The sequence below is a fragment of the Gopherus evgoodei genome, chromosome 7 (assembly GCF_007399415.2).
Source record: "Gopherus evgoodei ecotype Sinaloan lineage chromosome 7, rGopEvg1_v1.p, whole genome shotgun sequence".
Classification (NCBI taxonomy): domain Eukaryota; kingdom Metazoa; phylum Chordata; order Testudines; family Testudinidae; genus Gopherus; species Gopherus evgoodei.
The window spans coordinates 72,439,159-72,466,106 of record NC_044328.1 but is presented as its reverse complement, the minus strand read 5'-3'; the positions used below and the strand labels follow the sequence as shown (position 1 = coordinate 72,466,106).

Here is a 26,948-nt window from a genome sequence, read left to right as displayed (position 1 = left end):
GACTTTCTACCACTTCCTTTGGGAGACTGTTCCAGTCTGATCTCTCACTGTGGCAATATTTCTCCCAATATTCAACCCAATTTCACCCTAGTATTCTGCACTATACTCCTTTGTGGCCTCTCTTAGTGCACTTTCTACTTGAGATTTACTCCCTTCAAATATTTCTCCATGGTTCTATCTCCTTCTCTTAACCAAGCTACCCAATGAGGGTTCAATTATTGCATTGCAGCAGAGCTCACAGGAGGGAGCGGTGCAGAGGCGATGAGCCAGCAGGAGATCCTGGAGGAACTGTGTCACTCAGGTGGGCATAACTGCTCCAGCAATCCCTGGGTGCTACAGGTGCAGTGCCACCCTCCTGCATGGCAGCATTCATAGACTCATAGACTTTAAGGTCAGAAGGGACCATCATGATCATCTAGTATGACCTTCTGCACATTGCAAGCCAAAAAAATCTCACCCACTCTTGTAATAGACCCCTAACCTCTGGCTGAGTTACTGATGTCTTCAAATCATGATTAAAAACTTCAAGTTACAGAGAATCTTCCATCTACGCTAGTTTAAATCTGAAGGTGACCCATGCGCCATGCTGCAGAGGAAGGTAAAAAAAACAACAATAGGGTCTCTGCCAATCTGACCTGGAGGAAAATTCCTTCCTGATCCCAAATATGGCAGTCAGTTAGACCCTGAGCGTGTAGGCCAGACCCACCAGCCAGACACTTTGGAAATAATTCACTGTGGTAACTCGGAGCCCTCCTCATCCAGTGTCCCCTCACCAGCCGGTGGAGATATTTGCCGCTAGCAGTCGCAAATTGGCTGCATTATAAGCAGTCTTGTCATACCATCCCCTCCATAAACTTATCTCTAGCTGACAGTGCAGAACTCTGTCATCTGTCCCTTTTAGGTGTAGGTGTAAGCCTGGAGCCCTCCTTGTGCACTGGGCAAAAGGACAGCAATTACTCCTGGCTTCTGTGTCAGGGCTCAGTGAGAATTCTGTGTTGCGCACTCAGCCAGGGCCAGACCATCTGTCCGTGTATGTACCTTTCAATCTTGCCTCAGAAATCACTCCCTCCAGCTTTTTTCCCCGCATTATCTTTTGCTCCTACTTTGAGGACTTTTTGGGGGGCAATAATTTTGCTTTATTCACTTGGATCCAGGGAAATGTGCACCTAATACAGACCTGTAATTAGCTGAGCTTTACATCTTTTGCTTTCCTGCCCTATGCTAGCATGGGAACGAACGCTGCGAGATTGTAGTCACATACAGAACAAAGCACCATGCAGCTCTGGCCATTTGGCCTCTCCCTTTTGCACGTGTGCCTCTTGATGGGAGAAGCAGAGAATCTGTACTTTACTGGTTTATGTATGCATGAAATATACTGTTAATGCTTAATCATATTCGTTAGTCATTTTAATACAGTAACTCATCATAGGACTGGAAGGGACCTTGACAGGTTATCTAATCCAGTCCCCTGCACTCACGGCAGGACTAAGTATTATCTAGCCTGCGGGCCGGATCCAGCCCACCAGCTGTTTTAAGCTGGCCCTTGAGTGGAGTTGGGGGCTGCTCCACGCGGGTCCTGGAAGCTGCGTCATGGCTCCCACCGTGCTCCTACGCATAGGGGCAGCCTGGGGGCTTGGCTCCGCATGCTGACCCCCCCCATGTGCTTCCCCCGTAACTCCCATTGGCGGGGAATTGTGGCCAATGGGAGCTGCAAGGCCTTGTGGACAGGGCAGCGCGCAGCAGAGCCACTTGGCCACAGCTCTGCATAGGAGCTGAAGAAGGGACATGCCACTGCTTCTGGGAGCTGCTTGAGTAAACGCTGCCTGGAGCCAGCACCCCTGAGCCTCTCCCTGCACCACAACTCCCTGCCCCAGCCCTTATCCCCCTCATGCCCTCCAAACCCCTCGATCCCAGCCCAGAGCACCCTCCTACACCCCAAATGCCCCACCCCAGAGCCCACAACCCCAACCAGAGCCTGCACCCCAAACCCCTGCCCTATCTCTGATCCCCCTCCTGCCCTCCAAATCCCTTGATCCCAGCCCGGAGCACTCTCCTACACCCCAAACTCCTCATCTCCAGCTCCACCCCAGAGCCCCCTCCCACACCCTGAACTCCTCATTTCTGGCCCCCCCAAGCCTTCACCCCAACCAGAGCCCTCACCCTCTGCCACACCTCAACCCCAATTTTATGAGCATTCATGGACTGCCCATACAATGTCTATTCCCAGATCTGGCCCTCGGGCCAAAAAGTTTGCCCACCCCAATCTAGACCATCCCTGACAGGTGTTTGTCCAACCTGCTCTTAAAAATCCCCAATGATGGAGATTCCACAACCTCCCTAGGCAGTTTATTCCAGTGCTTAACCACTCTGACAGTTAGGATGTTTTTCCTAATGTCCAACCTAAACCTCCCTTACACATCGAGTGTAAGGAGGAAGGACAAGCCTGGGTTACTATATTAAGCACTAAAGGTCCAGCTGCAGTTGGAGTCCATGGTGTGACACAGAGACCCCTTTGGGACTGTCACCTGATGTGCTGAAATTACCACTGGGCCTGTTTTCCCTGCCAGCCTGGGACTTCCAGAAGCCTGTCTTGTTGAGCCAGACATGGTAGCCTGCTGCAACACAGATTCAGGGTCTGAACCACGCCCCCAAAGCTGAAGGTTTTAACTGAAAACCACTCAGCAGGTTACCTATCTCCAGCACCCAGATACACAGTTCCCAATGGAATGCAAACCCCGAATAAATCCATTTTACTCTGCATAAAGCTTATACAGGTTAAACTCATGAAATGTCCAGGGCCACCTGGGGGAGGAGGCAAGTGGTGCAATTTGCCCCAGGCCCCGCAGGGGCCCCCACAAGAATGGCTGAGGCTCGCCCCCACCATCCTCCCAGCACCTCAGCGTGTTCTGGACAGCGCTGCAGCCGCATGGCTCCAGGGGACCTGAGCTCCGCCCCGCTCAGAGCCGCGTGGTAAGGGGACGGGGCTGCAAGCTCCAGGCCGAGCGGCTCTTCCTCTTACTACGTGGCTCTGAGCGGGGAGGAGCTCAGCCCCACCCTCGTGAGCCATGTGGCTGCAGCGCTGTTCAGCACTGCTTCTCGACGCGCGCACTGAGGCGCTGGGACATGGGGGTAAGTGGCCGGGGCCGGGTTGGATAAGGGGCAGTGAGTGTAAGCTCAATGAAAACTTAACTCTCATTGTGCAATTTACAAGATGATGTTGATGATAACGACGACTCAGCTTCATTCTATGCAGTGGCTGACTATCCTCTGTAGTTGCCTCTATCTTAATTAGAAAATAAAATAGGTGTGGTTCATCATGAAAAAATCATGACAGAGGGTATGTCTACACTACGGGATTATTCCAATTTTACATAAACCGGTTTTGTAAAACAGATTGTATAAAGTCGAGTGCACGCGGCCACACTAAGCACATTAATTCGGTGGTGTGCGTCCATGTACCGAGGCTAGCATCGATTTCTGGAGCGTTGCACTGTGGGTAGCTATCCCGTAGCTACAGGGCCAATGCAACCATTTTGACGGACTAGGCGGTTGCCTAGGGCGCCAAGATTTGGGGGTGCCAAAAAGCAGCACCCCCCAATTTTTTTTAAGTGGTTGAGTGGCCGCTGCTGCTGGGATGGAGAGGGAGTCTGAGCTGCCAGCGGCATCGGCAGTGGGCAGCCCAGGGGGTCCCCTGGGTCAGTGCGCTGCTGCGGCATCCGGCAGCACAGGGGGTCCCCTGGGTCAGCGTGCCGTTGCCGGCAGCCCAGGGCTTCCTCTGGGTCAGCGCGCCACCGGGCCACCCGGGGGGGGTGCAAGGGGGCAATTTGCCCTGGGCCCCGCAGGGGCCCCCACGAGAGTTTTTCAGGGCCCCTGGAGCAGGGTCCTTCATTTGCTCTGGGAGCCCCGGAAAACTCTCACTGTGCCCGGGCCCCCGGAGCTGCTTCTGCTCCCGGTCTTCGCCGGCAGGGGGTCGGAAGGACCCCCTGCCAGTGAATTACCGCCGAAGCGGGACCCGCTGCCGACATGCAGCCCAATCTTCGGCGGTAATTCGGTGGCGGGGGCCCTTCCACTCCGGGACCAGTCGCCGAAGTGCTCCGGAGACCTGCGGCGGGGGCCCTCCACCACTGAATTACTGCTGAAGACCCAGCTGCACTTTGGCAGCTGGTCCAGCTTCGGCAGCAATTCGGCGGCAGGGGCGGCCCCGCAGCGGGTCTCTGGGGCACTTTGGCGGTGGGTCCCGGAGCGGAAGGGCCCCCCGCCGCCGAATTACCGCCGAAGCGGGGGCCCTCCGCCGCCGAAGACCCCAGGCCCCCAGAATCCTCTGGGCAGCCCTGGCGCACCGCCGGCAGCCCAGGTGGTCCCCTGGGTCAGCACTCCGCTGCCGGCAGTTGCCAGCCCAGGGGTTCCACTGCGCAGTCCTGCTTGGAGAGGACGCGGAGCAGAGATGAGCTGGGGTGGGGAGGTACCGCAGGGCTCCTTGGGCCAGGGGGTGGGGAGTTGCCATGGGGGCGGGGGCACACTTCAGGGCGGGGAGCTGCTGCAGGGCTGGGGTGTGCGCAAGGTGGAAGTTTCGCCTAGGGCATGAAACTTCCTTGCACCGACCCTGCTTAGCTATCCCATAGTTCCCGCAGTCTCCCCCGCCCATTGGAATTCTGAGTTGAGATCCCAATGCATGATGGTGCAAAAACAGTGTCGCGGGTGATTCTGGGTAAATGTCGTCACTCAATCCTTCCTCCGTGAAAGCAACGGCAGACAATCATTTTGCATCTTTTTTCCCTGGATTGCCCTGGCAGATGCCATAGCATGGCAACCCTGGAGCCTGTTTTGCCTTTTGTCACTGTCACCGTATGTGTACTGGATGCTGCTGACAGAGGCGGTACTGCAGCGCTACACAGCAGCATTCATTTGCCTTTGCAAGGTAGCAGATATGGGTTATCATCCCTATTGCACCGTCTGCCATTGTAAATTGGCGAAGAGATGATGGTTATCAATCATTTTGTACCATCTGCTGCTGTCATGGGTGCTCCTGGCTGGCCTCATTGAGGTCGGCTGGGGGCCCATGGACAAAAATGGGAATGACTCCCTGGGTCATTCTCTTCTTTATGTTTTGTCTAAAAATAGAGTCAGTCCTGCCTAGAATATGGGGCAAGTCTACCAGAAAGCACAGCCGCTCTGGGTCAGAGCCCCAGAGATCCCGCAGAAATGATGAGCTGCATGCTATTCTAGGGGGTGCCCCTGCAACAACCCCACCCATTGCTTCCCTGCTCCCACATCCCTCCTGGACTACCATTGCAGTGTCCCCCCATTTGTGTGATGAAGTAATAAAGAATGCAGGAATAAGAAACACTGACTTTTTAGTGAGATAAAATGAGGGGGAGGCAGCCTCCAGCTGCTATGATAGTCCAGGCAGGACATTAAAGTGTAGAGGGGAGAGAAGCGCAGCCTCCCGCTGCTATGATAGTCCAGGGAGTACAGAATCTTTTCTTTAGACACAAAAGGGGTGGTGGGGCTAATGGAGCTCAGGCTCCAGCTGCTATGATGAGGACGGTTACCCAGCATTTTGTACCGTCTGCCAGGAATGACAAGGAGTCATTCCCATTTTTACCCAGGCGCCCCTGGATGACCTCACCGAGGCCAACCAGGAGCACTCACGGGCTGATGACGGTTTTCCACCATTTTGTATCGTCTGCCATCAGGAAAGGAAGGGGAGGGGATGCTGCTGTTCAGGGCCGCAGCACCGCGTCTACCAGCAGCATGCAGTAGAAATACGGTGACACTGAAAAATGGCAAGAAACAATTTTTTTCCCTTCTTTTTCATGGGGGGGTGGGGGGAAGGGGGTAAATTGACAAGATATACCCTGAACCACCCTGGACAATGTTTTTGACCCTTCAGGCATTGGGAGCTCAGCCAAGAATGCAAATGCTTTTCGGAGACTGCGGGATAGCTGGAGTCCTCAGTCCCCCCTCCCTCCCTCCATAAGGGTCCATTTGATTCTTTGGCTTTCCATTACGCTTGTCACGCAGCACTGTGTTGAGTCCCTGCTGTGGACTCTGTCTATCATAGCCTGGAGTTTTTTTCAAATGCTTTGTCATTTCGTCTTCTGTAACGGAGCTCTGATAGACAGATTTGTCTCCCCATACAGCGATCCGATCCAGTATCTCCCGTACGGTCCATGCTGGAGCTCTTTTTGGATTTGGGACTGCATCGCCACCCATGCTGATCAGAGCTCCACGCTGGGCTAACAGGAAATGAAATTCAAAAGTTTGCAGGGCTTTTCCTGTCTACCTGGCCAGTGCATTCGAGTTCAGATTGCTTTCCAGAGAGGTCACAATGGTGCACTGTGGGATACCACCCGGAGGCCAATAACGTTGATTTACGGCCACACTAACCCTAATCCGACATGGCAATACCGATTTCAGCGTTACTCCTCTCGTCAGGGAGGAGTACAGAAACCGGTTTAAAGAGCCCTTTACATTGATATAAAGAGCCTCGTGTGTGGACGGGTGCAGGGTTAAATCGGTTTAACGCTGCTAAATTCGGTTTAAATGCGTAGTGTAGACCAGGCCAGAGAAGTTCTTGTAATTTATGTGGATCACTTATTTGCCACTGCATAACTCATCAGAATTAGTAATGTAATTATAGTGTTTTGGTTGTAATTGGTGTTCCAATTAGCTTTGTTTAGAGCTAGCTATTCATAGGAGGCCATGATATGTAAACTTGAAAATTAAGTGTCAAATTTCTGAAGGATAGGTGAACAAAGACATCTATGTTTATAGAATCATAGAAATGTAGAGCTGGAAGGGACCTTGAGAAGTCATCAAGTCCAGCCTCCTACTCTGAGACGTGTGAAGGGAGTCCCGGGGACAGTCTGGGGACAGGGAGGAGGAGTTGGAGGGGGCAGAGGTTTGTGGGGGTGTGGTCAGGGGACAGGGAAAGGGGTAGTGGTGGTCAGGGAACAAGGAGCAGGATGGGTCAGGGATTCTAAAAAATTCTCATTTCATTTGAAATGTTTAGCGGGGTTTTTTTTTTTCTGCTTCTTGGTGCAACAAGAACCAAAAAAGCCTCCAAGGTTTTCAATTTGTTATTACCCCTCTACCCCGCCTCCTTTTTTCCCCTCTTTACCTTTTTCTCTCCCTGCCCCAAGAGGGAAAAGGAGGCAAGGAGAAGGAAAGCCCAAGAGAGGAAAAGCTCAATGAAAACCATTTTTTAAAAGACTTTATTTAAGTGGAAAACAAAAGTTGAATGAAACAACATTTTTCACACATTTTTTCTTAAATGTTGTTTTGATTGAACAAAAAAATCACCTAGCTTTAATTGTAACCGCACAGGCTTCTGTATGTGCCTTATGCCTAGCCTGAATGGCCCACTGGCCTGAGTTCAGTCTCATAGGGGGCACCTGCTAAATATATCTTGCTTACCTTAACTCTCAGCTTCTCACCCAGCCTCTGGCTGGCTGAAACTGTTACTTTTGCTGGATGGCATTAGCACATTCCTCTTTCTGATCTATAACTGAGTCACTCCTTGGGCAAAGAAGAAAAATAGTCTATTTCTGCTCTTCAGATTAACCACAAGATATTTCTACATTATTTTAGCCAAGTATGTGCTTGGCCTGCCTTCTACGGCTCAGTCATGTGCAGGTAGGTGAAAGAGTGGGTGAAAAACTAGTTGAAGGACAGTAATCAAGGAATGGTTATCAATAATACACTTTCAAACTGGGGAAATGTGTCCAGCAGGTCCCACAGGGGTTCAGTACTATTCAATATTTTCATAAATCAATTGGATAATGGAGTCGAAAGTTCACTTATGCAATTTGCAGATGACACCAGGCTGGGAGGGGTTGAAAGCACTTTGGAGGACAGGATTAGAATTTGAAATGCCCTTGATAAAGTGGAGGATTTGTTTGAAATCAGCAGATGAAATTCAATAAAAACAAGTGCAAAGTACTGCACTTAGGAATGAAAAATCAGATGCATAACTACAAAATTGGGAATAACTAGCTAGGCAATAGTACTGCTGGAAAGGATCTGGGGATTATAGCGAATCACAAAGTGAATGTATCAACCATATGATGCAGCTACAAAAGAGACTAATATCATACTAGGTTGTTATGACATACGTTGCAACCTTGTGCAGTATCTCTGGGGATACATACTGTATTAAGCTTATGAATGGTTTATGTATCACTCTGGGCCAGGGACTGTATGCAACTTGGGGCAGTGGAGGAGAATGAGGGAGATTGATACCACAGCTCCTCCAGGAACTAAAAGCAGTGGATGGTGATTTAAGGTGAATCACTCAGGCTCTAAAGACCTCCAGAGAGGTACCATGCCTGGGGACGCTTGCATAAACCATTTCAAACTGGGTTTTCCAGAGACCAACTGACTAAGAAAGGATGTTTGGCATAAAAAGTCTACATTTAAACTGACTCAGGGCCTTCTTTTGATACAGCAAGCAGACAAGTCCTTCTGACCAAAGACACAACCCTTCCAGAAGGGCTGAAAGAACTTTGGCTTATTAGGGCCCCTGTCAGATTGAACAGTGACATCTGATAAGCTTTTAGAGTGTGTCATAAACATACAGTTAAGGGTTAATTCCTCTTTTGGCTGTAAAGGGTTAAGAAGATTACATAATCTAGCTGACACCTGACCAACAGGACCAATAAGGAGACAAGATACTTTCAAATCTGGGAGGAAGGAGTCTTTGTCTGTTGTTGTGTGTGCTTTTGCTGGAGAAGATCAAGGAGGCAAGCCATCTAACGCCATTAAAATTCAAAAGTTTTGGATTTTTTTTAAGCAGATTTTTTTTATTGTTTCTTTAAACAATCAAACACAGCAAGCAGCAAATATTTGGCCACACACTTCTGAAACCCCAAACCATATTCAGGTTTTGGCAGACTAATTTCAGTTTTTCAATTAAATAACCACAACAAATTTTGAAGGAAAGCAGACATTGTCCATGATTTTTTTCTGCTTTTTAAAAATCCCTAGTTTTCGATCCAGAAAAAGTTTTGACGGAAAATACTTGTCCAACCTTTTTAACGAGCTTTAGTGCCCTTTAACACTAGCTGATACTCAGAACCAGTGATACCTTGTAAAGGCGACTTGAAAAGATATTTTCTCAAAACTGGGTTTGTGCTGAGATGCGGAAGATTTTTAAATGTTTATTTTTCCCAGGGCTACCGGGGGGTGGGGCAAGTGGGGCAGTTTTCCCCAGGCCCCACAGGGGCCCTCACAAGAATACAGTATTCTATAGTATTGTAACTTTTTTATGGAAGGGGCCCCCCAAATTGCTTTGCCCCAGCCCCCCTGAATCCTCTGGGTGGCCCTGGAAAGGTCTGCCCTCTATAACACTGATGGAGAGAGATGCACAGCTTTTTGCTACTCCAGGTGTTACTCTGGGTTTATCAATAAACAAAAGTGATTTTATTAAGTATAAAAAGTAGGATTTTAGTGGTTCCAAGTAATAACAGACAGAACAAAGTAAGTCAGCAAGCAAATAAAACAAAACATGCAAGTCTAAGCCTAATACGTTAAGAAACTGATTACAGGTAAATCTCACCTGCAGAGATGTTCCAATAAGCTTCTTTCACAGACTAGACTCCTTCCTAGTCTGGGCCCAGTCCTTTCCCCTGGCACAGTCCTTGTTAGTTCCAGCAGACATCTTAGGTGGTAAAACGGAGCTTTCTCATGGCTGGCCTCCTTTGTCCTGCTCCACCCCCTTTTATAGCTTTGCCACAAGGCGTGAATCTTGTCTCTCTGGGTTCCCACCCCTTCTTCTAAATGGAAAAGTATCAGATTTAAGATGGATTCCAGTATCATGTGATATAATCACATGTCCTGTGAGACCCCAGCCTCCATTCTTCCTGGGCTGGCCCCCAGTACACAGGAAGGTTTGCAAGTAAACAGAGTCATTTACAATCAATTGTCTTAATCAATGGGAGCCATCAAGATTTTAAACCACCATTAATGGCCCACACTTTGAATAATTACAGTAGGTCCTCAGAGTTATACTTCATATTTCTAGCCTCAGATACAAAAATGATACATGTATACAAATAGGAGGAATATATTCAGTAGGTTATAACCTTTGTTATGATATCTTTCAAGAGACCTTTTGCATAAAGCATATTCCAGTTACATCATATTCACACTTATAAACATATTTCCATAGAACATATAGAGTGCAACATCACACACAGGGACAGTGGAAAAATGGGGCCTTAAATGTTTATTCTGCTCTGATTTCTTTTTCAGGCAGCCAAAGAGCTATTTTTAAACAGGCCATGAGGCACTGGGAGAAGCACACCTGCGTGACTTTTGTGGAGAGGACTGATGAGGAGAGCTTCATTGTGTTCACGTACAGAACCTGTGGGTAAGCGACGCGCACCGGAGCATGTAGCAGTGTTAGTTACATGGCCCGCTGGCATCTTGCTGGATCCCGTACCAGCAAAATCAGTGATTGGTTGCCAGTGTGCAAGATCAGGCCTTGGCTTCCCTGATAAAACACATTAAAAGTGTCCTACACCCATTTTTTATATTTCACAGATCAGATACTATAAAACACATTGTGAGCCCTTTGGGGCTATGTCTTGCCATCTAAGTGCCCCCAAAGGAGGTTCTGTCAAATGGCAGAATGAGTCTCAGAGAAGTTGAGCTCCCCGTCCTGTAAGGAGCTCCATGCAGGTGGCTTGGCCCAGATCACATAGGAAGGCTGTGGCAGGACTGGGAATAGAGTATCAGACCTCCCGAGTTCAGTGCCACATTATTAATGAGCCCTTGTGTAGTTCAGATGAATAGATTTTTGTAGTTCACATGGATAGGCTCCAATTTCCTTTTCACTATTTATGCTGTTGGTTTCCTATCTGTGCTTTTTTTCTGACAATAAAAGTATCCGTTATTATTAATTAACGTAGTTCCTGGGAACCTCAGCCATGGACCACGGCCCCATTTTGCTAGGCACTGTACAAACACACAACAAATTGACAATCTCTGTCCCCAAAGCGCTTACAGTTGAAGTAAATGGGACAGTGTCTCTCTGTTTATAGTTTATTTTCTAACTCTTTTCACTCTCTGGCTTCATTCAGTAGTCTGTAGGTTGTTTGGGGAGGTAAATGCTGCAGGAGAATGTCAGAATTCCCCACCACTTTCCCCTGTAATACTTGTTCGTTTAAAAAACAAAGTCATGCACATATTTGAGAATTTTGTCAGATTTTTGGGGAAGGGAGGAAAAACAAAATCTAAATGTTGGGCCTGTTGGCTCTTTAAACCAGGGCTTTCCTTAAGCGATAAAAGTGTTATATGCCAAGGTGTGTCAAAGCACTGTGGGAAGGTGGGTAGGTAGGGAGATGGCATTGTCAGGCGCAGGGGTAGTGGTGCATGCCTGCCCTCTGCTGGATGGAATGTCAGACTCAGGCACCTGACTCAGGCACTTTTGTAAATGTCACTAGGTTCCCACCTGCATCTTTAGGCACCTAAATACCTTCATAACTCTGACCCATGGTTTTCTGCCTAGGAAATCTATTGATCGTGAATGTGCTTGGTCCCCTCTAATCATTCCCCCTCTGCCATTCAGGATACATCTACCCTTGGAGCTAGGGTGGTGATTCCCTGCTCACATAGACATACTCACGCTAGAACACATCAAACCAGTGCACTAAAAATAGTAATGTAGCACAAGCGATAGTGAGTGGCAACAGGGCCATGGGATCCAGGTGAGTTTGTGCTCAGGGCAGCTAGACCTGCTCGCCACTGTCCACACTACCATGGGTTTGCTACTATTTTTAGCTGCTAGCTCAATGAGAACTAGCATGAGTATGTCTACATAAGCTGGGAAATCACATCCTGAGCTCCAAGAAGACACTAGCCTCAGTTTCAAATACCCAGCATAAGTTAGTGTCCTCTCTGGGTGGGGGTCTTGCCATTTTGGATGCTATTGCTGAGATGGGCCTGAGCATTTGGGGGAGTTCCAAATTCAGATCCGATTCCAGCTTCATGCCTCCTCATCACAGAGGGGCTGCCCCTGAACATCTCCAAACCTGGTGGAGTCCAGATCTAATCCAAACTTCCCAGGCCTATCTCTCAATAGAAAGAGATACCATGGTCTTCAGCAAAAAAACCACCCCACCAAACAAAACAAAAAACCACTAGCATGCAGCGTAGGGAGACCCGAAGCTGTTCTGCTCCAAAAACCTACCTCAGATAAAAAAGCTAAAAGGGATGTGAGTGTGAGAGAGAAAGAGAGAGAGATACACAGCATGCATGATCTCTCGACCTGTCTTCTCTGGAGCACCTTGAGCCAATAAAATGTAAGAACATAAGAGCAGCCATACTGGGTCAGACCAGAGGTCCATCTAGCCCAGTGTCCTGCCTTCCGACAGTGGCCAATGCCAGGTGCTCCGGAGGGAATGAACAGAACAGGCCGTCATCAAGAGATTCATCCTCTGTTGTGCCCATTCCCAGCTTCTGGCATACAAAGGCTAGGGACACCATCTCTGCCTTCCTAGCTACATAATTCTAAATTCTTCAGTGGATTTGACTCCATCCAGCAGGGCAGTGGTGCATACTCTGCCATTTGATAGACACATGCTACTCCAGCCATACCAGCATGGTTTCACCCATTAAAATCACTCATCCAGTTGTTTGTTTTCCAGTTGCTGCTCATATGTGGGTCGCCGAGGGGGTGGTCCCCAGGCCATATCCATCGGCAAGAACTGTGATAAGTTCGGCATCGTGGCCCACGAGCTGGGTCACGTGGTTGGGTTTTGGCACGAGCACACGCGGCCCGACCGGGACCAGCATGTCACGATCATCAGAGAAAACATACAGCAAGGTAAAGAAGAAGCTGTTATACCAATTTCAGATGCTGTGTGGAGGAAACCTCAGATCTCCCTGGGCTTGTGCACAATTCCTCTTCAGCTAAGAGTTACACTGGGTAACCTCAGTTATTGCAAAAAGAAACCAAACTACGATGCCAGGCATTGCAGAGAAAGAGAGCCAAAATATTCAAGTGACTAGCAATTTTAATACACCAGGAGGGGAATTTTCAGAGGGTAAGATCCAGTCCCCTTTAATGTCACTAGTCGCTTCTGGAATTCTCAGCCACAGATATTTACTAAACAGAATTATATTAAAGGAATTTACAAAATAGCTGAGAAGCCCCATCATTATTTTGCTAGCTTCAGAAATGTAAATGGTACTGGTGCTTCCCTCGATGCCAGACATTGCTTTATCTGTCTGATTATGCACATTAGGACAAGAGTTGCATAAGCTAGTCGTAATTGTGAGCTCTCTTTAACTTTTCCAACATGACAACAAGCACTACAGGACATGCGCTAGGCTGTGACTGACTTTTCCAGAGCATTTCTTGTGGTAATGTTATATGGGAGAAATAGGATCAAATGCATTTTGAAACCAATATGGAAAGGGAGTTGTGCCCAACAGAGACTTGTTCTTCATTTTAGGCCTTTTGTCCGTCTCAGTGGGTATAATACAGAAATGCCCTTTTTGAGTAGAGCTGGGTGAAATTTTTCTGACAATGCATTTTTTCACTGAACTATACAGATTTAGGTCACCAGAAGCATGATGTGAATTTGTGTCAAATTTGCCAAATTGTTTCAGCAAAAAAAAATAAATAAAAAGAGGTCAGTGTTTTTCTTGTGACATTTTCAAAACAATGTTTTGTTTTTATTCAAAATTTGGTTCAAATTTACTCTTGATTTTATTTTTAAACAGGTTAAAAAAAACCCAAAATGAAATGTTTCATTCCACCCAAACCAATTTTATTTTCAACTTTTTTGTTTTGTCCAAAAAATTAAGACAGCAGGTGGGTGAGATAATCTCTTATTGGACTAATTTCTATCAGTGAAAAATGCAAGTGTTGGAGCTTACCCAGAGCTCTTCTTCTGAGTAAATTCAAAAGCTTGTCTCTGTCACCAACAGAAGTTGGTTGGATAAAAGAAATTACCTCACCCCCCTTATCTGTCTAATATCCTATCACCAACATGGCTACAACACTGCCGACAAAAAAATTTGAAACATTTAGTTCGGGTGGATCCAAAATAAAATATTTTCTAAGTTTTATTTTGGTGATTTGGCCACCAAACCAAAATTTATTTATTTGCACAGCTCGGCTTATGAGTGCTCTTTTGAGCAAGGCTCTCAGTTTTCCAAGAAACATTTTTCCTTTTAATGGAGCCTTGTGTCGCAGGTCAGGAGTACAACTTCTTAAAGATGGAAGCCGGGGAAGTGAATTCTCTGGGAGAGACCTATGACTTTGACAGCATCATGCACTACGCCCGGAACACCTTCTCAAGGTCGGAATTCAAGGTTATTTCTCTTTACTACTTTATATAGTGCCTGGCTACCCAGGCTATGTAGCGACTAGAAGGAAAACTGTGAGTTTATTGCAGATAAGCATGGCATATACAACGATTTCAGGTGAGGGATGAATCAAGCTGCAGGAATTCATAAAGCAGAAGCATAAAAATGAGTCAGTGGAAACATGGGGAAATCCTGTTCTCTTCCCCACTACTCTGACCTCTCACATTGCACAAATACCCATAATACCCCCACTACTCTGACCTCCAAATATATTATAGAGAAACCAGGTACTTCCTGCTTGGTGTTGGCATTCTCTCCTTCCTCCCCAGTTGAGGTGACTCTGAGTGCCCCTGGCCTGCTCCTCCCACTGCATGGATAGTGAAGGTTAAAATGTGAATGTCAGTCAGAATTGGGCCCATATATCTGGGCCTAATTCTGCCCCCACTGATCTTGTCTAGACATTAGGACCTGCAACTCACAACTGGTGCAGGCTAGAATGGATGGCTGTCACTGATGGAGCAGTCCATTATGGGTCCTTATGTAGCTGAAGCTTGTGGGATCAAGTTGATTAATTGCAGCTCTGTCCTTGAAGCAGAATTCCCATCCATGTTACAGGACAATAGAAACAAAGAAAGATGCTGGTGACAAGACACAGCCATTTTTAGGAGCTGGAATCCTGGCTTATCCTTCTGTCATGATTAGCAAACTAAAATTTAGAACTTGTTGAGAGGTTCACGATGCTGATGACTGAAATTTACCTACTTGTGCTCTCAGCAGGTTGGGGTGAGGGCTGGGTATGGGAGGTATCCCGGGGGAACTTTCAGCTTAGTTAATCAAGACAGTGCCAAGCGTCCCTGCCCAAGAAAAGCCATTTACATGTGTGCAAACAAGTGGTGATCTGACTTAATTGTCCCGTTCACACAGCTCTGAGTGGTGTCATTGATTCTACAAAAGCAGTGCCACACCACTTGCTGAGCAAGGAAACTTAGATTAGTAATGTAAACCTTGACATTCACAGTCAAGGGATGAGGGGACTGCATACACTCAAAATCTTTTCTGTCTGAAAAGGGACTTATTCCAAAAACACCTCCTGTCACTGTAAGTGGAAGACGGTAGGAAAATTCTTTTTTAGAAAGTATTGAGCTGAGTATTTGCGAGTCAGATGCTGAGATGAGTCTGTAGATAAGTGTGTGATGCCAGCTCCCACAATCCAACTAACTCCATTATTCAGTGATGAGCTCCCAAAATCCTAAGAACCGGTTCCCTATCGGGTCCTCGGTGGCACTTCGGCGGCGGGATGGTGGTGGTGGTGTCTTCACTTGCTCCAGGTTTTCAGCGGCATTTCAGTGGCAGGTAGTTCACCCGGAGTGAGTGAAGACTCCCGCCGCTGCTGAAGACCCAGAAAGGAACTGCGTGGTGAGTACAGTACAAGTCCTACGTGCCTGTCTCCTCCCCCACCCACCCATCTGACTCCAACCCACATCTTGCCCCTGACTGCCCCCCTCAGAACATGCAAATTTCTCATCCCTCTTCCCCCACCGGTGTAGTAGCAGCAGCAACCTGGGGCTTCGGGACTATTTAAAGGGCCAGGGCTCCCCTGCTTCTACCTCCCCGTCCCTTTAAATAGCTGCCGGAGTCCTGGGGAAGCAGCAGGGCTCTAGTGACTATTTAAAGGACCAGGGTGGCAGAGGCAGCTGGAACTCTGGCCCTTTAAATAGCCCCTGGAGCCCACCCGCTATTCCAGGCCTCTGGTGGCTATTTAAAGGGCCTGCAGCTTCCCTGCTTCCACCGCCCCAGCCCTTTAAATAGCTGCCGGAGCCCTGGGAAAGGAGTCGGGCTCTGGTGGCTGTTTAAAGGGCCAGGGCAGTAGAAGCAGCAGGAGCCTCAGACTTTTTAAATAGCCCCCAGAACGCCACAGCACTACCCCAGGACTCCAGCAGTGGGGCTCTGGTGGCAATTTAAAGGGCCTGGGGCTCCAGCCCCTGCTGGGAGCCCCAGGCCCTTTAAATTGCTCCCTAGGGAAACCAGGCCACCCCTTTAGCAACCAGTTCTACACCGGCTTCTAAATTTAACAACCAGTTCTTGTGAACTGGTGCAAACTGGCTCCAACTCACCACTTCCTTTATTGTACAGGGGACTTCAGTGTTACACAGCATAGTTGTGTGTGAGGATAATTCTGAACTTAGCTTTGAGCTTCCTGGTTTTCAGACTTGTGCTTTTGAATTGCAGCAATGCGTTAAGCATTCTTTCCTTTGCACTCCCAGACAAACAACTCTGCTAAGGTAAAAGTTAAGTTGTAAATACCAATCAATAACTTCAGTTATTTTATTATTGTGGTACATGACCAAGTACCGTGTGCTATGCACTACAGACTTATGACTGTGGACTATAGAATTATAAAAGGAGAGGGGAAGTTGCTAACTCCTTTCCCCTTTCAATGGTTAGTTGGAAAGAGGTGAATATAAGAATCTTTGGCCTACATTTCCAGCTTGGGTGCTTAAAGTTAGGCACCCAAATAAAAGTTGAACCCCAATAGCTTCCACCAAAGCTGTAGGTCCTCTGCACCGCTGAAAATCAGATCACTGTTGTTTAGGTGTATGTGGCATTTTACAGACAGGTCAGGTTGCAGGTCCTAGCCTCAGCAGCTTTCCTTCTAAAGGTCCTGTTCTGTAAACACTTTCTACTGTGTGTCGTGCCTATTGCTCTGAATACTCAGTCCCACTGATTTTAATAGGGACATCTCGTGGTAGTATGTACTATATTCAGTAGTGTTTTCAGAATCACGTTCTCTGTGCTGCCCAAAGAGGTCACATCCCAAGCACCAGACAAACTTTCAGGAGCTATTCATACTGCTTAAATTTCCGGAGAGCCATATGTTTAGGGCAGCAGAGATAATTTACTCATCCTTTGATTGAACCTCGGGGATACTTAAATTCAGACTGTCTTGCCAGAATGCTTGATTGCACAATGCACAATATGCAAAGATATCTGACCACCCTGTTGTCATGGAGTTAGACCTGAACTGGTGTAAGGTTCTCTCAGAAGCAGTTGAAGGGCTTGGAAGCAAGGGTTTGATGAGATTGGGGATGGGATGCAGAGCTTTTGAATCTAGCCCATATGGACAGTGACCCAAAATGATGGTGGTCAGTGACTTTTGTGAATGAGTTGAGGATTTCTGTCTGAGTTCCTGCTCCAGCTAATTATCATCTAAGGCTGCAAAGAAGGGGGTCCATCTTTGCTTGGGCCATACATACTCAGCTCCCATCTCACCCCTACAGGTGGTCTTTTCAGTCAGGGTTGAGAGCAGTGCTGGAAAAGTTGTGCTCCTGCTGCCCATTCCATGCCTATTGGGCTGTTGATCTGGAATCTTTAGCCAGTGGTGGTAAATTACTCACAAATTCAGCTCTGTAACTGACTTGTGAATTGTCTGACCTACTGGAAAGCTCTCCCCTAATTCTCAGTTCTGCACAGCTGGTGTGCCTTGAACTCCCATTTATTCCAGTACACCAGAGTTTGCAAGATGGAGTCCATTTCTTTCAAGCACATCCACACTGCAGACCTTTTTATTGCATTACTATGATCACATATTATTAATAAATTATTGCATTAATTAATTGCATCTTTTCACTTGGAAAAAGGACCCCTTTCATGTGTGTTCTTCATTTCTAAAATTTAACACAAATATTTTTGTTAACCTCTCGAGTTTTATGGACGTGCCACACCTATTATTCTTCTCTCTTGTTGATGCACGATTAAAATCCCCAATTTTATAGGGACAGTCCCGATATTTGAGGCATTTTTTTTTTTAAATATGGGCTCCTATTAGTCCCCACCCCATCCCGATTTTTCACACTTGCTATCTGGTCACTCTATTGGCAGGAAGAGTTATGAAATATGCTGTAGCGTCACCCGCTCTGGGGATGGGTGTGGGGAAGGTGCTTACTGCATTCAGAGATGTCTTTGTATCAGATAACTTGGAGCAGGCAGTTTTTCTTCCCTTGGGGCATTTGCTAAATCCTTCCAGAGTTCAGTGGGGTTCAAATGGTAGTAATTGTCTCACACCAAAGCAGGATTAAGATGTTACCTCCGTTTATACTGTAGATGCCTTAGTCTGAATCCCTTGAAATCCAGATCTCTTCAGGCTATTGAAGGGCCAAAAATGACAATAATTCTTCTGAATATAATTGTGTGGTTTTCATCGGTTCTCTAAACCTTTTGTCTCCCTGACCCATTGCCCCCTCAGCAATGGTCTTTTTGCAATAATTCAAGTGAGCACTAAGCACTTCTGTGGTCATTAGGTTTGTATCCACAGTAAGCAGGCAGCACTAGCATGCAAGTTTTACATATCCTGTGAGTGTTTTTAATGGAATAAAAAGGTGCAGGCAAATTGTGGCCCAAATTCTCAGCTGATGCATGAAGCTGTGCAGAGGGAACCTGTGTTTGGTGGCTGAGAGTTGGAAAATGGAATCTTTCCTTTCCTATCCCAGACTGGAGTCAGGGTATGAAATAGCCATATAGCAGTGGCTGCTGCAGCCCTAGGCCTGTGGGAATCGCTAAGACTCGCTACATGACATCTACTTAATACTGCAAGCACCTTCTTTTAGACTGGACAACATTAAGATCCTGCTCACACTGCTGTTTTTTCAAGAATAGTGTGTTCATCTTAGTGCCCTGAGCAAATTTCAGGGTGGATGGCTGCACTCTGCTTTGCTGAACTTCCCTTGCAGTTTAATTGGGATTCTTCTCTTCTGGTCCTAAACTACTGCCTGGTGCTGCTGTGCACTGCTGGAAAATTGCCCTGTTCCCCATCAGAGGTGGCTTCACTTCAGTGGGGAGTGAAACGATCTCTGCTCCATTCTCTGAAATGGTTCTAATATTCATGTTCTGAAGACTGACTTTGTTTCCTGGGATTTCAAAGTGACTTTTCTACACAATCTGTATTGTCATACTTTAGTTAGCAGTTTGTCATCCAGCCTTCCTAGTGTAATTTAGAGGATGCTGCTAATTTAGTTGCACACCCCAGTGTCACACATCCTTCCTTAGGCACAAGGCAAGCAATGAGGGAGTTAGCGCAGTGATTTTAGCAGTGAATTTAAGTGCCTATATATGAAAGACATTTTTCCATGTTACTTTGTGTCATACCTAATCCGTAGGATGCTCTGTAAGTACAGTGTACTGGGTGCTTGTCATTAATGATTGTCATGACTCCATTTGTCTGGAATTTGATTTCTTCACTTCCAAGTACTTAGTGTTGTTGTGGGTTTTTTTTAATGGGATTTTTATTAATAATTTAGCAGGAACTCTGTATTCACATGACTACATTCTCCGGGGACCTGGAACAACTTGTATTTCCATACACCTCTGTCACAACCTGGCCAAGGCCACTTCCTCTCTGCATGGACACCATTCTGCTGAGGGGACCCAACACTGTATCCTGAAGTCCTCTGCGCCCACTGTGTCTAGGTGGTGATTGGCCACTGTTACTGGCTCCGAGTCTCTGAGGCACTCCCAGGTGCAGACCCAGTGTCTGACACCCTTCCTTAGGATGTGGGCTCCCCCGCCCAGCCACCTTGAACCCACAAACCAGTGCCCGAGCCCTCCAGGGACTCAGTTGTTTATACATGCTCCCTCAGAGTTCCACCTCTCTGTGGGTGCTCCAAGCTTCTCAGGCAACCACCTCAGGAACAACATGGCAGGCAATCAAGGGACACAGGCAACTTCTTAGGAACTTCTTAACCACAGGCACCTTTACCGATCTTTGCAAAATAATGAGCGGTCTTGAGACCCCCCTGCCTGGTCTCACCACTCTAGTGAGCCCAAGATCTGGTCAGCATTTCGGGCTTGGCCTGGTCTCTCTTTCTCCTCAGCCCAGTCTTCTGGCATGTGACAGTAGCCACTGCCTCTTTGCTCAGAGAAACCCCTCGTTAAATAAATTTAGCCCCTTTTTGCCCCTGTGCGCTGGCTGGGAACTGCCAGACCCTTCTCCCAGTCAAGCTCCTATGTTGAGTCCATTGTCCTATGGCAATGAGCCATTGGGGGAGTGACATTCGAAGCTGATAACCCTTGATTGCTCTATGATGGCTTCTCCGTCATAGTCATTTAACTAGGTTCCAAGCCCCTAATCCAAACAGGATATTCTCACCCCAAATGCAGGTCACACTGTTACAGTAAACTTGCAGTCCAGGATGGAGGTTGTGGGAGTTGACAGTCTGATAAGGACATATCTCCCTCTGTCAGAGCCACTGTGAAAGGAAACATGGGACCAAGGGGGATGGGGGGTAGGGGAGCAAAGGGGGCAATTGTCCAGGGGCCTGGGTGATTTAAAAGGCCGTAGGGGCCCTGGCCACTGGCATGGTAGCAACAGTGGCTGCCAGGAGCCCAGGCCCTTTTAAATTGCCTAGGGAGGCCACAGAGTTGCTAGGCATGTGCTTGGTGGTACCGGCGGTAGCAATGGCAGCTGGGCGGACAGGTGGAAGCCCTGGACATGCCAGAAGAGTGCGCCTAGCAGTGCAGCTGGCAGCTCGTTGAGCACCAGCCAGTGCAGGCGCGGCACTGCCCAGATGTTAGGTGGACCTGATTGGCCCTGGGCAGAGCCATCCCTAAGGTACAGCGAATTGGGGTGACCACTCTGGGCCCCGTGCTTTTGGTGGGGGGAGCCATGGGCTGACGCGATTGGCCAGTGTGGTCGGTCCTGGAAGTGACGGGTCAGTCCCAGAAGTGACGGATTCGTCATTTCCACTCCAGGTCCCGGACCACCCTAGAGACGGCCCTGGGACAGTGCCAGACAGTAGGGATCTGTGTCACCCTATAACAGCTGCCATTAGTGAGTGGATTGAACCCCGGAATTTGAGCACTACAATCATGAGCCGCTGTCAGATGAACTAATGGGGTAATACCTCTTGTGGTGACACATGATTTTCTGTGGATCAGCAACCAGCTGGGCTTGCATAGCACAACACAGAGTGTTTTATATCCACATTGCTACCACCCCTCTTTATTTAAAAATAGAAAAAGCACTTTTCATCTTCCCCTTAACCTAGCTCTGTTACTCTGGGTGTGAGCGAAGGGAGGAAAGGCCTATGACTGGCTCTTCAGAGAGTTCAGTAACCCTAGACAGAAACTCCTGGGACAGGAGGCTAGAAGTAATATCTTTGATACCTTCACAGCATAAAGCAGGACACACGTTGATTTCCATGGAGTTAGGTGCCTAAATACCATTGAGGATCTAGCCCTAGCTCCCAGTGAGAGCCTGCTGGCCATTTGGGCCTTTGAAAAGCTCCCCAAGTCAGCAAATGCCATTTATACACCACCCGGTTGTTGCCTCTCTTCATCCCCAATTATAATTGTTGAAAAAACGTTGAGGGAATTTTTGACCGACTCTGATCACTACTACTCTGCCTGTCTTTATTCAAATCAAACAAAGAAAACCTCCACGCTCTCCAACATTCCCAGTCCAACACAGTGCTTACACCCATGCATAGTCCCATTGACATTAGTGGCATGACTCATGTGCTTGAAGTGAAGCACTTGTTGGACCTGGGCCCAATAATCTTATTGCTGTCAGCCCTGCCTTTCCTCAGGCTCCCCTTAGGACTGTGCTTATTTCCCTTAGGAAGACAAGCCATATCCCAAGGACCTGACAATCTCTGTTCAAACATGTCACTACAATCTGCACTGTGAGACTCAGAATGTATTTTGGGGTGATGTAAAATAATGCCCAGGGGTAGCACGGCTGAGTTAACTTAGTTTTAAGACCCTAAACTTTCATTTTCTAACTCTTTTCCCCCCCCCATTTTACCTCTTCCACAGGACTGTTCATCTAGAGATCTCAGAGCACTTTAAAAAGTAGCTCAGTATCATTATCCGCCTTTTGCAGATGGGGAAAGTGAGGCACTGGGCAGCGAAGTGACTTGCCCAAGGTCACCCATCAGGCTGGGGGATGAGCCGGGAATAGAACCCAGGTCTCCTTAGGCCCCATCCAGCACTCTATCCACTAGGCTCCACTGTCTCCCTGTAATGTTACATTGAAGTAGCTTTTGCATTAAAAACCCTTGCACCATAGGTATGTTGATTTCAGTGGAGCTGCTTGCATACTGGAAGTCAAGCATGTGCTTAATTTCTGTGTTGAATCAAGGTCTCAGACATGGGGAGAGGGCGCTGCGAATAAGGGACAACATGGAAGCAGGCACAAAGAAGAGAATGGGAAAAAGATGCAGAGAGTCATTGGCTCAGAGGCTTGGCCCGCTCAAAAGGACCAAGAGTGGGCATGAATTAGACATGAGCAGAGGAGCCTCTTGGTTTTAACATCTAAGAATGGCAAGTCTATAGTCGTCTCATTCCGCAGTGATCACTATGAGCACAATCCCAAGCGGCTTCCATGGCCATGCTGTCCAATCTGTGCTATTGTTGATTCAGTGCGCGTTATGTTGATTTTAACCTTGTAAAAGGATATTTTATTGCTTTCTCTGATTTATGGTAAGTAAAGTGTTTGTGTTGAAATAGAAGCAGCCACAGCCTCTGCTAGTCCCCGAGAGGAATTTACTAAATTGGCAGAGAGAGCTTCCAAATGCGCAGGCATCAGGTGTTGGGAGAACATGTATATCAAAGCACAAATTTTTTCATAAATACGTTGCCAGTCAGATTCTATTCCTCCTTCCTGCTAGCACAGGGTATGTGGTCATGGGATTCTCATGTTGAACTGTGATTGCCCTCAGCACATCCATGCCATTTTCACTGCTGTCTGTCTCTCTCACTCCAGAGGGGTTTTTCTGGACACCATCCTTCCCCGTCGAGATGACAATGGGTTCGGCCCAACTATTGGTCAGCGCATTCGGCTGAGTCAGGGAGACATTGCTCAGGCGAGGAAGTTGTACAAGTGCCCAGGTAAATATGGCCAGTGCAAATGGCTCCAACTCTGTCCCATGCACGTGCTTTATCTGGAAGGCCCCGGAGTCCAATAGCATGTTAATGATTCCTTTGATGAAAGAGCTCTGAGAAGGTGGACCATCTAAGTGCTTCAGGCTGGGGGAACTGAACTTTTATTAGTGCTTTGTCAATAGTCCTGATTTTTTTAGGGCTTAGGACTCTTTACTGTCTTCCCCAGCAGTGACTGGGAGGTGGTAGTGCCTGCGTTTGATAGGTCTCTAGACTCCTCCCCTTCCCAGGATGCTTTGCTGAAAAGGAAGCTAAAGTCAAATTGTCCTTCCCCACCATTTTTCAGTAGAGAAAATGCATTGCTGCACCATGTTCATAGTCTATTATCCAGGTAGGGACCCAATTTTCCACAGCTTGTTTCCTTTGGACCAGACTGTACTAGCCTTCTAATCTGGTGAGGAACAGGGGAGCTCTGACTCCTTGTTCTTGGCGTCTAAGTGAATGGGAGAGTAAGCCCAGTCTGTTTAAAAGCATGGTCTTTTCACACCCCCAGCACTTTCCAAATTCCCACTGCTAAGAGGGCAGCTGCTTTTCCTGTCTGAAGTAGCCATGTTGGTGGTTTAGAAGGGAGGGGGCAATTCTTGAGTCTTCCGGGGTCACAGTCTGAGTGGAGGTAGAACTATTCCATGTGCACCATCCCTGGAAACTCATCCCTTTAAGCTGAAAAACAAACTGCTGGGTAACATGCTGCATCCCCTAAATCGCAGGGGCTAAAAAGGAAAAATGTCAAACTTGCCTACCTTGTTGCCATGCCGTGCTAAAATCCCTTATTGGGTTCTCGCTCCTGGGATATTGAACCAGTCAGCACAGGCGCGCCTCTGCACTGCGTTCACTCCTATTTTAAGCATTTGCTGGTCACTTGTAAAGGGAAGGTAAATTCAACATATGTCCCTCCCAACATACACACACAAAAACACCGATACCCGCCTCCCACATCAACACACACCCTTTTGTGACTAATAAGCAAATAGAATTTCTGAGAATGTTTACTTTGTAGGAAGTAACTCCCAATTCTCCTTCACTGATACTGTAACAGAATAGTGTTGGCTGGTAAAGTAATTACATGATCCTGCAAATTACTGAGTAATTGCACTTAGCGAGCCCAAAACTAATTCCCTTGCAAGCCACATTATGGTTTAGCTGAGAGCAATCATCCTCTTTATCCTGTGTAATTAGGACAATATGATATGTGTGCCCTGTAATTATCTCTCCACGAAGGCAAATTGTGTTTGAGCAGTTGTTCTTTTTTCCCCTGCTCAGAAAAGCTGTGTTGATTTGTCAGCCACATAGTGGGTAAGCCCAACAACTTGAGACATGTCCCCAAATGGTCAGATATTCCTCGAGCCAACCTTCTAGCCATCAGTGATGATTCAAGATGACTGGTTCCAGAGTGACTTGCTGTTCTCATAACAAATAATAGCAGCTCTCAATCAGTCTCCTTGAGGGTGATCTGTGAGGTGGATGCTTCATCACAGGCCCTTTTTTGGGCAGTGTGGCCAGGAATGCCGTAAGCCATGCAGAGTTAACAGCCCCAAGAGAAGGGACCGCCAGGAAAGCTCAGATGTTTGGAGAATGAGGGTTGGACTTTACCTGCTCCACATGTGAAAGCCTTCAGGCTCTGGCACTAGGAGACTAGCATCTTCCCCTCCATGTGAATTTTTTTAAACCCATTCCAGTGAACACTTCCACATCTGGCCCATGGAACTGGCAGACCTTTTGGGCATGTAGCATTTGTGGGTGTGTGGACTAGCAGTGCAAATACACCTACTGTGAATCAGCCCCTCGGGAGCTGTAATCCCAGGTAGGAGATTAGCTCCTTTTCGGGCCCTGAGGCTTACATTTTCTCGGGGTTTCTTGCTCCACCTGTCTGTGGAATGGAGTGATAATACTTGCCAGACACACGGGAGGGGCCTGGGCGGGGAAGTTGATTTCCATTGTAGAGCACTTGGAAGCTAAAAAGGGCGGTGTGATGCAGGGCGAGTGCAAGGATGTTTTGCGCCCTAGGCGAAACTTCCACCTTGAGCCCCACCCCCCAAACCCTGTGGCAGCTCTCCATCCTCCCACCCAGCCCTAAGGTGCGCCCCCCCCCCCGTGGCAGCTCCCTGCCCTGAGGCGCCTACTCCTGCAGCAGCTCCCCCCCTCAGCCTTGTGGTGTGTCCCCCCCTGCAGCAGCTCCCCCCAGCCCGGGGAGCCATGCGGCAGCTCCCCGCCTCCTTCCCGAGAACGCCATCACTGCTCCACTTCTCCAGCCTCCCAGGCTTGCAGCACCAATCAGCTGTTTGGCGCCGCAAGCCTGGGAGGGAGAGAAGCAAAGCGGGGCGGAGTGCTCGGGGAGGAGGCGAAGCAGAGAGGAGCTGGGGCAGGGAGTTCCCCTGCATGCTGCCCCCCCTTACTTGCTGCAGGCGGGCCTCCCCGTGCCCCCCTGCCCCATCTCCCTCTGCCTAAATGCCGCCACCGCCCGGGGCGGCTGAAGATCCGGCCGCCGTGGTTGCTGCTGAAGGACCCAAAATGCTGCCTCCCAAATGCTAGTGCCGTAGGCGACCACCTAGGTCACCTAATGGGTTGCACCGGCCCTGGTGTGATGGCCCTTTGTGGTTGCATCAGGGCTCCTGTTTTCTCAACGCTGATAGCTGTTTCTGTTGGGAATGGAGAGTAGGTTGGAGATTTTAGAATCTGATTTGCTGTTTTCTAATACCTCCCTAGGAAGGGCACGCCTTTCTCCCTTATATGATGACTGACTGGGGCATGACACCCCACATTTCAAAGCGCCTATTTCACCCGCAGAGTTCAAAAGCTGCATGCTGCTCTCTAGCAGTTTTACAAGATGTTTGGCTTCACCTCTGAGGCCTCTGCATCTAGCATGTACAAACTTACTACCTGCATTGTTTGTGGTCTTGTAGCCATGTTAATCCCAGGATATTAGAGAGACAAGTTGGATGAGGTCATCTCTTTTATTAGACCAGCTTCGCTTGTCTTTAAGCTTGTCTCTTTCACCAGCAGAAGCCGGTCTAATAAAAGAGATGACCTCGCCCAACTTGTATCTCTACTTGGAATCTGTGACTTTTCCATCTTAGCGTCTTCACCGTTAAACTGCCTTATGAGCCATTCAATAGGAGAAAGATGTCTGTACGTCCCATCCCCACGGCTGCTGCCTGCAGGCCATCTTTCTTGTTTGGCCCATTAAGTTGTGGGTCAAAGTACTGTTGGGTAATTAGGATCTTTGGCCTGGGTGATAACATTTTTTCATATATTAAGTGTCCTGAATGGAGCCAGTCTCTCTTCACCTCCAGGTTCCAACCCACCCCTCTAATTGTGATCAAGGCTGAAAAATTAGTGAGCAACCCGCAGCGTCAGGCAGTGTCAGGGGTGCCAGGCCGAGTAGGTTCATGGCATTTGCATGAGAAACGGAGGCAGATGTTCCATCTTGTCAAATCTTTCAAAGCGCTCCTGCTTAATGAAGGATTCTTGGGGGCTGCCTCACAGTTGCTGGGGAAACCAAGCAAGGGTCAGACCCTACTTTAGACCGGGAGTGGGCACAAGGTTTATGAAATCCAAAGCAATCCAGAGCAGTCGAGCAGCAGTCTGATATCTGCTCCACATCGCATATATTCACATGCAGCTTTTGAACGCTGTGGGTGAAATAGGTGCTTTGAAATGTGGGGTTTTCTGCCTCAGTCAGTCATCATCTGCTCTGC

General features: G+C 47.9%; 1 protein-coding gene across 2 annotated transcripts in view; it reads left to right on the top strand.

The window, feature by feature from the left end:
* TLL2 (tolloid like 2) overlaps positions 1 to 26,948 on the top strand; it is a 202,793-nt gene that overhangs the window by 123,587 nt on the left and 52,258 nt on the right. For both annotated transcript variants that reach the window (XM_030570612.1, XM_030570611.1), the window contains 4 exons: positions 10,255 to 10,372; positions 12,651 to 12,829; positions 14,207 to 14,312; positions 23,078 to 23,202. In XM_030570612.1, coding sequence (XP_030426472.1) covers positions 10,255 to 10,372; positions 12,651 to 12,829; positions 14,207 to 14,312; positions 23,078 to 23,202 — 528 coding nt within the window. The remainder of the gene's footprint in view (positions 1 to 10,254; positions 10,373 to 12,650; positions 12,830 to 14,206; positions 14,313 to 23,077; positions 23,203 to 26,948) is intronic.